Raw genomic sequence first — 13,626 nt, forward strand, 5'->3', positions numbered from 1 at the left:
CTGTGAAAGGATCTCCTATCCTACTAGATGCTGGACTAAATGTAATGTAAATCCCACCAAATTCCCATCCATGCAGAAAACAATTGTTTTATATATACACATCACAAGCATCATTACTGTAAGCTATATACAGATCTGACCCCTAGAGAAATGTAGTCAGGATTCAAATGGTCCTGTCCAAGATGTTCCTGTTTGAGGACTTTATTACTTCTGAAAGACATATAACTCAGCTTCTAAATATCTGGAGCACCTAATTCAAGCCACAATACGTCACACTTTGGATTATTTTTGTTTTTCTAGAGAAAGCATCTCTAATTATCAGTGGAAAGAAAACAGTGTAAGTTACATGCAGAACTAGATGAAAGTTTCTTCTCCGGTAAAAACCCAGCTGTGTTTTTAACCACACCAAAAGCCTCGACTGCTAATAAAGAAATATTAATGATGGTACAGGAAAGCCAACACTGCTTGTTTTTCACACTGTGGGAAGCCAAATCATTTTTAGACGTTAAACTGGAAAAATCCTCCACTCCAACTTGGTTTTGTAAAACCCTAGGTGGATTAAGTATACAGCATAAAGAAATAAATATTGCTGTTGTAAAAGGCTGAAAGCAGCATAAAGCAGCTTGCTGAAATACAGACCCCCACAGTGAGAGGATTTACAAACTTCTGGAGCCTCAATAATTAAGCAACTGGATTTCCAAACTGCCCCTTTCCTGCAAAAGAGACCAATGTTCCTGATGTCAGTGGCATACTTGCGTGACTTTATCTCCTCCAGCTCCTTGGTGAGCTTCTCATTTTTCTCCTGTGCCTCGTGCAATCTGCGCTTCAGGTCCCCGATCTCCTCCTGGGCCTCGGACTTGATGTCATTGGCAATGACCACTGCAGTCTGCAGGTCTGCCTGGAACTGTCGCCATTCTGCTGACTCCTCCTGGAAGCACGAATTTGGAAGTTAAAAATAAAAGTTATCCTTATTATTCATAGTTTTCCTATGCTGTTAAAGGAAAGGATTTACAGGAACGACAGAGGCACTTGTTCAGTGTTAGGCACAACCCAATTCACAAGATAAATTGAAGAGGTTTTGCTGGAAATAACTAGACTCTGAAAGTCATGAATTTCTTTTCTGGAGACAAATAAAATATTCAAAGTGAAGGAGAAAAATATTTAATATTAAATGCCTTATCAAAATACACAGGAACATTTTCTCCTAAGCCCAATATCATATCTTTGTGACACTGAGAAATTTTTAGCATTGTTTAGTGTCTGTAGGTTGGTAAATATATTTCCATGATGCCTGTCTTTCAGAAATAATTATTTTATTGGCATTGTATCTAATGATATATCTTTTCACAATTTCATAAGCTGGTCTTAAGACATTCCAAGCTGACAATTTATTGACTTTTTTGGTTTTTACCTACCCGGAGTCTCCTGTGAAGATTCTTGATCTCTCTTTCCATGTCATGCTTCTGATCCTGAAGTTTTTTAACTGTATCTGGAAAAAAAGTTAAATTCCCTATAAGATCTTAGTCAGGGATTTATCTACTTAAAAATGAATAACTGAAAAGATCTGCAAATGTTTTTGAAGACTTACTCAGAGAAGACATTTTTATAACCAAAGACATCTGAAGAAACATAGCATGAGAGGGAATCATTTCCCAGAGGGTGTTAATAGGTACACACTCCTCTGTGACTGGTAAGGGGAGCAGCATAAGCAAACTCAATTCTTATACAAATCCCATACCACAATACTGAAATGACAAAGCAATAGCAAAGAGCAAGTAAACCAGGTGGGCAATTTAACATGAAAGGATCCTAAAAACATGGATGTCTGGGGGTTTCCCCTCCTCAAACATAAGCTGCAGCTACAGGAAGCCTTTTGATTCACAGTTTAATTCCTGCCACTAAGCAGCTGACATAACACTCGCAGCCCTGCCTTCCACAGGGATAAAACTGAACTCATGTCCCCAAGAATCTGACATTCTTGTCTATCAAGCTACTATTTGAGGTCAAAGCAAACTATATTTACAGCAAAAGGCCAAACAGTCTGTGAGCTCCTGTTATGAGAGAAAGGGTCCCCTAAATCTGTCAGCAGCAACACAGCAGGGTGCACAGCCTGACCAGCAGCAGGGTGTGTGGCGTCTGACAGACTGGCTACTGCAATTATTGCTCATTTGTGACTTTATTCAATACACAAGGACCATGAGATTGATTACTCCATTCTTAAAACTAAGCAACTAATGAAGCAGCAGAAATTTCTAATCAGCGTGTCACTTCACTGATCCTTGGATTCTAGGATGTTTTATTTCTGTAGCATCGTGTGACTGTAAAAACTGTAAAAATGATGGAGAAACTGACTAAATGCATTTTTTTCTTCAGGTTCATTATCCCAACACCTGCTGGAAGCAAATATTTTTCCTGTATATTAGCAATGCTCTTTCCACAACCTGACTGAAGGTGCCTAAATACATTTGGGCTGTTCAATACACAAAACCTTCCTCAACAGCCCCAGGTACAGGGACTTTTAAAGTCACAGTTACTTTCTTGACAAGAATCATATAAACCTGAAAACACAATAACCTTTCAAACTTGGAAAAGTGGGAACATAAAAAATAGACATGTGAGACTGCCCATTTTAAGTTGCACCCAGCTGATCTTAAAGCTTTCAAGATAAGCCTGCAGGGTGGGCCACTCAAGTCTCATGCTACCATGATACTTAAGCAAAACCCTCCAATTTTTAGCTTGTCTCTTGATACACAACTTGAGCTAAATTCAGAACTAGAGGCCAGCTTTAGGCCAAAGTTATAAAACTTGCTCTCCCCCCCACTTTTCCTTTAAATACGTTTAAATCAAGTTGATGTTAATTTTCACTTTTAAAACAGTTCAAAGAAAAAATGTTTTTAAAAACAAAATTTGCAGTGCTGCTAAAAGCAAGCTATCTAAAAATAACCACAAACCAGAAACCATAAATGCACCCACAGTTAAAGCTTGTGTAGTGCCATTGTTTTGAGCTTCTGTGAGTTATGAAACGCACCATTAAATTTTAGTGTATTTATGCTTTGAAGTAAAACACAATGGTCTGAATATTCTGCAGGTACATAAATAACACAGAGCCGTTTACAGCAGTTGTTGGAAACAGTGCTCTCTCTCCTTCCCAATCAACCAAGGAAACTAAAAATACCCCCCACCAAACTGCAACTGAATTTGAAATGCAGTGAGAAATTATGACTAATGTAAGTGATTTCACCTCTTCCACCAACTACAGCCTGAATATTCAATAGTCAAAACAGGTCGAGACTGCCATGTGGCACCTTTCCTTTCTGCATCCTTTCAAACTCCACATTCTTCTCTAACACACACAAACCCTTTCCACCCACCTCCACCTGCCTGAATTTTCAGTATGGTAGGACAGGTACTTCTACCATGATCCAGTCTCCTTCTTTAATGATCACAGACAACAAAGAAGACTGAGATAAAAGAAAAAGTAACTACACGTTAGGGTAAATGAAGAACAAGGAGAATCTTCTGATGAATGAATAGGATAATTAAAAATGGCAAATCAGCAAGCTCATGTTTCACTGCAGGATCCTATTACATCTACATTTCAGAAAATGATATTGATTTAAGCCACATTTTGACTAAGAGGCAGAAAAAAAAAAGATTATGGGACATGCAGATTACAAATGGTAAAGAAAACATTTACAGCTAGGGCTGGGGGTGGAGGAAGAGTTTTGTAAGGCTACCAGAGAAAAGGTATCACGATGTTCTGTATCTGCAATTTTTACTAATTATAATATAACTAGGAGTTAGAATTTATCATAACAAAATAAAAATGAGTATCGACATTCAACTGTATAATTTCAATCATTTCTGGGGAAAAAATACTAAAAATATTTACGTGCAGTAGTTTCAGAAAAAATGACATGATAATTCCTGGGAAGGGACACTAAATGAAATAATTCTGACACAGGCAGTTCTAAATGAACACTCTCACAGTTTCTGTACTGGTTACACAGGCATGCCTTACACTGGGAGAGCATTTTGATTCTTTAGCACAGAAATGGCTATCCCAACAACCACAAGTGCAGAGCAGTATAAGAACCACAGATTCCTTCTGTAAGGAAGAGGCACTGGGTACAAATACCAAAGCTCAGGCAATTAGTAGACCAATCTTGCTTTTGAGCTCATCATGTCACATAATACATCTATACAGCAAGAAAGGTGACTTTTTAAGGGTCTACCATTAGTCACAAAAACATCCCAACTAAAAATGTTAAAAAAGGTACAAAAAAATGAACACCCTATTGACTTTTCCAACACTTTGTTAGAAAAGGCCTAAATATGGTAAAGCAAACATTTCATTTCATAACTGCTGTCAAGATCCTTTTTGAATGAAATATAGCAGAATTAAAACTAACACTGTCAGCTCCACAAAAGAACTATTCAATGAAAATTAAATATATCCACCTTCTAGCTCACCTACACTTGTCCTAAAAATTTACTGACTTATAGTCACAGACCAGGAGAACCTATGTGCACCTGTGCTAAGAAAACAAGCAATGATTTTTTTGTGCTTCAGAAGAAACCTCTGAGAAGTGTAAGCTAACCCACAAACACACATTTTCTGCACACCAGGAGTCAAACTTTTCTGGAAAAAAATTCCCCACAAACTCTTATGAACTGCTTGGGAGAATAACAGGTTTCTGTTTCCCACTTAGTTACTGCAGATGACTCATGTGACAGCTGGGCTACCTGACTACTGCAAGTTTTTGGGAGTCAGAAGTGAAACCCAGAGGGAACACGCCATCTAGTGCAGTCGTCAGCCTTCCCCTTCCCCACTGCCTGTTTCAGCTCAGCACAACATGGAGGATATAAAACAGACAGATTATTTTAATATTTCTTACTTTTTACATAGAATAGAATCATAGAATATCCTCAGTTGGAAGGGATCTATCAGGATCATCGAGTCAATCACAATCCTGGCCCTACACAGGTCACCCCAACAATCCCACCCTGTGCCTGAGAGCATTGTCCAAACACTCCTTGAGCTCTGGCACCCTTGGGGCCGTGACCTGGGGATCCTGTTCCAGTACCCAACCACCCTCAGGGTGAATAACTTTTTCCTGCTATCCAACCTAAACCTCCCCTGACTTAGCTCCAGCCATTTTCTCAAGTCCTGTCACCAGTCACAGAGAGCAGGGACTGAAGACCACAGTGAGGTCTCCCCTCAGTCTCCTCTAGGCTGAGCAAAGCAGGTGCCCTCAGCTGCTCCTCGCTAGGATTCCCCTCCAGGCCCTTAAAGCACTGTGCTTAAAACTCCTCATCCCAGAAGTAATGAGCTCAGCTGCAGTGACTGCAGCTCTCACCACATCTGGATGCATGTCAGGAACATACTGTGTGCTTTTCATCAATGCAATTTGCATCCTGCTGCACACATCAAAGAGACCCCTGTTTCTGCAGACAGACATACTAACAGCTCAAATGCGACAGTTCAATACCCAGATTAATGTGAAAAATGTTCCATTGTAGGTTCCTTGTGCCTCTTTTTGGTGTTTGAAAAGCCCACAGTGAAGCATGCCCTAAGTGCTTGGAATGTTTCCCATTTCTACATTACTGTTTGTGTTGATTAATCATTAAATGGAATGAACACTCACCACCTCATCTATGAGGCATCCTTCTCCTAAATGTGAAGTCTGTCTTTAACAAAATCTTTAAGTTATAATTTTCCATTTTGTGTTTACAATTCTATCTCTTAAATGTTGTGTGTACTACCTGTAAGTCCCAGATTTTTCACCATGTTCTATGTTTTCAGTACTTAGAGACTGCCACAAAAAAAAACTCCTGAAAGAGGTTTAACTATGAACCCAAAATCAACAGAGTTTTCAAGCTGTCAGAAAAAATGCACTTTTTAAAGTGTACACGACTCTTCGGGTGCCATCCACTCTTACTGCCACCAGATGCCACTGTCCCTCCAGCACAGAACTAAAACCACAGCTCGCTTTCCCCAACGGATCGCGTCAGGACATTGGCTGGTCCACATGAATTTTCCAAGACCAATGAATAACAAAGACTGTTGCAATTTTTGTTGAGAATTTTTCCCCTGGCAGAGGTTTGTCTGCCTGAATTTTCACCAGTCGAAATTAAATATCTGACAGCTGGTTTGTACCCACAAAGCAGAAGCATCTAAAAATCAGAGTTGCCTTGCAATGATAGCTAAATATGTAACTTGACCACAGTGCTGTTCCCTGCACGAGTGTATTTCAGTTAATGGGCAAAACAAAACAAGTAGAAAACTGTTCAACCTTTTTGAGTCTTTGCTCCAAAATGACTGTTTTTAAGCCCAGAAAGGGAAAAAAATCAGAATAAGAACTTAAAACTATTTTGTAAAGAGAATTGATTGCCTTTCAAGATAAAAGAGGTTGCTTAGGGAAACAACATTCACAGCCATGTCTGAAGACACTGAGCTTGAATAAACAATTCAGCTTGCTTAAGACTAACTTTTATTGCCAGCAGACCAATTAAAAACCCTTTCTATGAATATTTCCCTTGTTGTTAGAAGGAATCATGCTTTGGTTTTTTTGCTATCTTGTTCCATCTTTGAATAACATGGAAGACTAACAGATATTTGAATCCTCTAAGCAGCACTGTGTAACTCCAGCTTGCCAGGGTAGAGTTGCCCATGTTCTTAATTAGATGGAGACTAATTGCAGAATTCCAGCCTGTGGTAGGAATGTCTGAGCAGGTCTCCAAGATCAGAGAGGGAACTAAGGCACAGAGAGCTAGACAGGTACACAGTAAACATGTTTTCTACCACATGTTTTTCTACTTTGAAGAACAACTTGAAAACAGTATTAGCAGATTTCATATTTGTTCTCCATTCACAGGTTTTATTCCCACACCAACTACTAAGTGGGTCTGGAAAAGCTAAGCCAACTTGATTTTTTTCTTGCCCTAGTGTGTAAGGATTCTGCAAAACCTAGTCTGACTTGAATTCAGACATACAAAAGACAAGAGAAAATATTTTCAATATTACAGTGTTCTACTTGAGCTTTTCTTAAATTATCCTTTCTCTCAAGAGAAATGTATAATACTTACTCTCCAAATCAGATATGATAAGATTGTCATGGAGCTTCACAGCCCGGTGCTGCTCTACTTCATCCTCCAACTCAAAGATGGTTTCTTTCATGTCACTCCTCTCAGTCTCTTTTTCCTCCAGTTCTGTCCGAAGCTTTTCTAGAGTCACATTGAGATCCTCAATTTGTTTCTTGGCCTCTTCTTGGAACACTCGATATTCATCTTCCACCTAAAGAAGAATATATCTCAGTTGCATATTAAGCATATCTTTTGTTTTGTAACTACCACACAATCTATTTCTGCAACCAGACAAATACAGGAGAAATATAAGCCTTTGACTACACATTGTTCTAGTGCAACTCTTTTCCTGGGCCAAAGTTAAACTTTTTTTATTCCCAGGCTGGATACGTGAGCATTCCCAGCTACTCTCAGAGCATACAAGTGAAGCAACACCACCACTGTACCAAGGCTGAGGTTTCATGAGCAGCTGATCCAATTTAACATCCAGCTGCCACGGAAAAGCGACAGGGCGGAGGGGAAATGTTAAAACTCTTGACCCTTCCTTTCTCTAGCCAAAAGAGAAAAAAACCTGGTCTCTTGTGCATCAATTTTAGTGCTTGCTGGACCTGTGTGATGAGTGATTTCCTCAAGCAAGTGTGACGTTTGTGTGTGAGGTGTGTTAGTGAGTTGAAGCAGTTCTCAGAGGAGTCAATCAAACAATTAATTTGAAAAAAAAAAAAAAACCAGGGAAGAAGTGGTTGACTTCTCTCTTTCAGAAGCAGGGGAGGAGGCTTTTTTATCCTACCTCATAAAACTCTAACATAAGTAACAGGTTGGGATCAGTGCCACAGGAACAGCAAAAACAGGGTGTCAGAAAAACAAGAGAAAATAGGTTGTGGCTTAGGGTGGGCAATGCTGGCAGGCGCCAAGTTTAACAGACAAAATACCCTGCTCTTATGTCAACTGCTTCAGTGGTTTTTATTTTAATAGTGGTTTTTATTTTAATAACTCTCCAACTTTAATTATAAAACCATCTTAGTATGTTTTTCACCCTCAGTTAAAGGTGATTCTAACAGGCATGTGATCATGACTAACATGTTGATTTGCAGCTAATATACAGTTCACACATCAAATTTGGCATAAATTGTCTCTTCAGGAAGATATACCTTTAAATGCATAGGTAACATTATTAAATAGATTGTGTGATTCTTGCTTTTACATTAAATTATGGTAAATACTTTTACTAGACATAGCTACTGCATAAATTGGAAATATTTGGGTCAAAACAGAACTGGAAATAAACATTTTGATCCAAAGCCTAATCAGCACATAAAGCCTTGCAGAAGGTGTGCAATTTAAGCACTAAATTAAACAGTATTTAAGATACTGTGCTAAGTTCGGCTGCTGAAATAAGTTGTGGAGTTTAAATATTTTTTAGAAGTAACACAGCAGTCACCCTGTAGCTCAATGTATCCATATAATTTCTTCAAATGGTGACATCATTTTCATAACAAAAGTCAAGAGAAAGTAATCAGTCCTAACACTACTGCAATCCAATTAAGCTCATAATTAATCTTTTACTTCTGAAAGAACTAGAGGCCAATAGGCCATTGTGTATGTGGGATGTTAGAATGCAATGGTATTTTAAGCACTACCTTAGCAATGGCATCTTGCAATCGATTGGCATCGTTGCGGGTGTGCGCCAGCTCCTCCTGCAGACCACTGGCCAAACTCTCTGCTTTTTCCTTATCCAGCCTGACACTCTCCAGCAGGTCTTGTATATCTGATTTATCTCCAGAGTTGTGTATGGAATACAACTCGGCCACTCTCTGCTTTTCGTGCTCTAGCTGAGCTTTCAGCCTGTTCATCTCAATCTGGTCACTGGCTACTGTGGTTTTGTACTCCTCTAAGGTAGATGCCAGAGCTGTTTTGCTTTTCTGCTCTGACTCAATAATCCGTTCCATGTGGTGATTCCTTTCTTTTAATGCCCCTATCATTTCTTGGGCCTCCTTGTTGTCTTGTTCTGCCATCTTCAAAGTGTTGCTCAAGTGCTGCTGAACCCCCAGCAGCTGCTCCCGCTCGAAGCGAGCGTTCTCCGCCAGCTCCATGTAGCGCTGCTCCAGCTCCATGTAGCGCCCACTCTTCATGTCTTCATCAATTACATAGGAAATGTGGTGCTCATCCAAAAGGGACCGGAAATACTCGATCTGGCGGCTGAAGTGCTCCAGCTTGTCACTCTGCTGGCACAAAGACTCCATCAGGATTACTTTTTCCTCTCCGAGTCTTTCATTCTCGCTGTTCAGCTCTTGTGTTATTTGTTGCAGATCCGCAAGCTCTTGAAGCGTGGCTTGGAGCTCCTCAGCTGTACTGTGTTGATTCTCTTCCATCTGATGTATGCGTTCTGTCAGACAAGCTACGGACACTTCGCTTGCATTGCCACTGCTTCCCTTCCTAGACCTTTCTATACTTGGTACCCCTTCAGATTCTGAAGACGACGGAGCATCTAAGGCATCATCGCTTGATGTCAGCGGCTGATAAACTTCACTGCACTCACTGTCTAAATTATCCATGGAATTACTGTGTTGGTTGTCCATGAGAGTGTTTTCATCCTGACTTAACAAGTCTTCCATAGATCCAGGAGCAGAACCTTCCACTGAAGATGTCAGAGTGCCCCCACCATCGCTGTGGTTGCCAGCTGTAATCTCTGGACTCAAAGACTGATAGCCAAAGAGCTTTTCAGAGTTGTCCAGCCTTTGTTCCAAAGAAAAGCCCAAAGCATTTAGTCTGTCTTTTAACATTCTATTCTCATTCTTCAGCTGGTTGAGCTCTTCTCTGATGGCAGTGTTTTGTTCCTGTAACTGGAGCAGTGTAGACTCTACATCAGTTGGCTGATGGACAACAATGGCTTCTTTCTCTTCAGATTTTTCATCCCCCTCGAGATGATCTTCGTTGAGTCCCAGCTGAGCACGCATGTCCCTCAATTCATTTCTCAGATGCAAGATTTCCACATCTTTAGTTTTCGCTAACGTCAGAAGATCATTCACCTTTGCTTCCAGGGCAGCTCTGTCACTGATCTGGTTGTCTGACTTGGACTTGCTCATGCGGATGTCGGACTCGGGATTGGTGCGGCTGCGGGAACGCTTGGCCAGCAGCGCCTCGCTGGGCCCCTGCCCGGCCAGAGGCAGCTTCTTGCTCTGGCTCAAACGAGAACGGTCCCGGATCCTCTCTCTAGAAGAGCTGGACTCTTTATTTCCAGATGAAGTGCTACGCTTAGCTGTGGAACTTGTACCTGTATGTTTTTTGAAAGTCAGGAACATGAATTTAAAATACTGTATCTGCCGCAGCAGGCTGTGTGCTTTGTATCAGCAATACAGTGGCTGATTTTCTGAACCACACTGCTAAATACATTTCATAGAAAATATTAGAAGTAAGCATTAACCCAACATCCAGCATTTTGTTTTCTGTATTTTCATCTCATTGCATAAAAATAAAGATAGATCATTACTCTTTTATTTCCAGATGCTTTACAGCTTTGCAAGCATTACTGAATCCAAAACACAGCAATGAAAGGCAAGACCTATTTCAATCCATATCAATAACACACTAAATGATTTCACTTTTCTCAACAGTTTTTGAAAGCCCTCTTACTTTATTTCTGTAAAGCAATACAAATTGTCTAAAATGTTCATTGTAACAATTCATCTTAGAGATTTAGTGCTTGTGTCGTGGGTTTTTTAAACAGACAATTTTAGAAAAATCTATGATTCTCTAAATTAATTATATTATTTCATCTTATATAACAGTTGCATAGTCAGTACTGAAAAAGCTAAAAGGAACACCCTCCAAAAAAGCAATTACATTATTAAAAACAGGAAAAGAGTTCAGAAGGTGTGTGATTTGACCATGGTGTTACTGAGCACTTCAGTAGACAGCCTGGATCCTCAATACATTAAATGAAAATAAAAAGCCTCCAACTTCCACCTTTAAGAATCAATAGATCCACTTACCTGCAATAGTTTTGGGTTTGTTTTCCAGACTGTTCATGGCTGTCCCTGGAGCTGAAGATGCTGCTAATACACAAGAGTTCTTCTTGGCCTTGACACCGTTGGTCATTGTCACTCCACCGCCACCAGCCATCCCTGCTAAGAGGTCATCGTTACTCTTAGTCTGAAAGAAAGGGAAGAAGCAGCTTTAAAACAGCTGGTCCAGAAGTCTGCACAGCCAGCATTTCTACTGTTAAAGATTCCATCAGTTTAAAAAGTACATATTTGACAAGTCATGTGTCTATGCAAGAATGCTGAAAAGTGTAAATGCGCTGCACTGTGCAGAGTCAGTAAACTGAAATGGAACTTCACCTCCTCACATATGAGTGAGCCTAGAAACTGAGTCTTCTCTCTCCCCACAAAAATTCTTACTCTTTCAGTACCAAGGAGAAAAAATTTTTTAAAAAATCAATTAAAGCACAGTAAAACACCACAGTGTAAAACTTCTCAATTTTGACTGGAAGTTTGCTTATGCAGAAAAATGAGGGCAATTCTTGGATAACTAAACCACCAAATACCAGGAAGTTAGTATAATATCCTTCAATTGAGTATGATCAAATATTTTCTGGTGGACAAATTCACAACAAAAAGCTCAAATCAAAGAAGAACAAAAAATCAGTCCAACATTAGCAAAATACAATCTCTAGTTCAAAATACTAAGCTACAGACCATAGAAACTAGGACTGAGGCAGGGGAAAAGCTACTCACACCATATATCCTTGCCTTGCTTTCAAGCTCTTTTCCAGGGAATTTTAAGAGATGGGGTATTTGTTTGATGGACTTTCTATCTAACCTGATATGATTGTTCCTGAAAGTACTGTTAGCCACAAAAGCTGCTTGGAATGTGACAAGGCAGCAAGCACAGGATTCTCAATAACCAGACTCCCAAACAGAGAATACATCTTTCAGAATAAAGCAAAGTCTAGAAATACTAAGCTCTTAAGCATTAATTGGAAGACTTTATACTCTTTAAAATACAATTTTTCAAATGGTGAAAATCAAAATGTGCAACATTTTTCCCATTATACAAGAAAAAAATTTAAAAGGAAACAGCTGTGCTAGCAGCATTCCTTGAGCAACTGTATTATTCAGCTGGATAACACATTTGAACTCTCCTCCAACATCCCAGCTAAAAGGTAGGAGTTAACCAGTTGCCTTCCATCATGTCTGCAAGTTGGTAACTTCCAGCTCCCACACACATTCATGTTAAAAACTATATTGCAGACATTACAATTCTATACATTTAGAATAAAGGTACACTTGCTTAATTAAAACAATAGTTGCATGTCATTCTATTCTCTATAGTCTCTTTTTACAAATGCCAATTCCAGAACAGCTAGGAACACTGAACACAGCACAGTGGAAAGAGCATGGATGGGATCTGGGCCATTTAGCAGCTACAAAACAAAAGGGAGCTTTGGGAGGAGAACATATTTGCTCTGCATGCAATTGACAGAAATACAGAAATTTTACAGATAGAAACATGTATTTGTAAGGGTAAAATCCTCTAGGACAAGCATGCTTTTATTGAATCATGTCAGAAATGGTGTAGCCTTCCGAGATGGTTTATGAAAGGCTGGAAGAAAACCCATCACTCCAAGGATCTAGTCCGACGTGCATCTAAAGCTGGCTTTTCTGCTTTGAAAATGCCATTGATGTTTGCTGCGCAAACAAGGCTCTTCCAAGGGCTCCTTCCTCCCAGGAGTCAGAGCAGCTCCTTGATCTGCCACGTCACACAGCCATGCAAACAGCACAGACAATGGAAATATAAATAGGGAAGCAAAAATATCAAAGGGCTACAAAAGCCATAAAGCCCACCCAACTCATGTGGGGAGGATGTGCTGAGCACAAACTACGGGTGTACAACAACCCTGGTTTACCTGTGATCTGATTCAATTTGGTATCTAATTGAAGCTCATTTTGTGGGCATGGAGGCACAGGGGGAGGGAAACAGCCCTGTGCAACTACTGCCTAAACCCAGGTATCACAAGAAGGCACAGAACAGTGATTTTCTGCTTTGCTGCTGGATCTGCCCACCCTCCTGCAAACGTGATGGAACAGACTATGAGCTGTCGGCATCTTTACCCTGCTGAAAGACTGGGGAAATTAGATTAAGCTTTTAGACACTTCGAGTACAAGTACATGTTATCAAGCCAAATAGGTCAAGACGTGACTCAGCTTGAGGAAAAAAAACGAAATAAAATACACACGTTCAGACATTACTCATCTGCAGTCCTTGCTGAACAAAGGAATTTAAGACAGCCATTCTTCTTCTGACTTACCCATAAACTATTTCTGGTCTAGGTTGGAAGGCACTGCCTCCTCTGCAGCCAATTAGTAAACAGTTTCTCAAAGCTGTAACACTATACTCTTGGCAAAGAAAACTATTTAGCAAAGCTTTGGAAAAATTACAAACCAGCAGCTCTCTTCTTAATGTTCCACAATGGCAACCATTCAGAACCTTTAAAATCAAAGTATTTTTGTAGCATGTCTTTTTAATTGAAGCAAAAGCAAT

The 13,626-nt window shown here is 39.9% G+C and overlaps 1 protein-coding gene across 5 annotated transcripts in view; it reads right to left on the bottom strand.

Annotated features, from left to right (window-relative positions):
* SPECC1L (sperm antigen with calponin homology and coiled-coil domains 1 like) overlaps positions 1 to 13,626 on the bottom strand; it is a 59,281-nt gene that overhangs the window by 28,531 nt on the left and 17,124 nt on the right. For 4 of the 5 annotated variants that reach the window (XM_038152646.1, XM_038152643.1, XM_038152642.1 and 1 more), the window contains exons 3-7: positions 11,076 to 11,235; positions 8,724 to 10,357; positions 7,090 to 7,297; positions 1,416 to 1,489; positions 753 to 928 (exon numbers count right to left, since the gene is read on the bottom strand). In XM_038152646.1, coding sequence (XP_038008574.1) covers positions 753 to 928; positions 1,416 to 1,489; positions 7,090 to 7,297; positions 8,724 to 10,357; positions 11,076 to 11,235 — 2,252 coding nt within the window. The remainder of the gene's footprint in view (positions 1 to 752; positions 929 to 1,415; positions 1,490 to 7,089; positions 7,298 to 8,723; positions 10,358 to 11,075; positions 11,236 to 13,626) is intronic. The other variant, XM_038152644.1, reaches the window with a different exon arrangement.

The sequence above is a fragment of the Motacilla alba genome, chromosome 15 (genome assembly GCF_015832195.1).
Source record: "Motacilla alba alba isolate MOTALB_02 chromosome 15, Motacilla_alba_V1.0_pri, whole genome shotgun sequence".
Classification (NCBI taxonomy): Eukaryota; Metazoa; Chordata; class Aves; order Passeriformes; family Motacillidae; genus Motacilla; species Motacilla alba.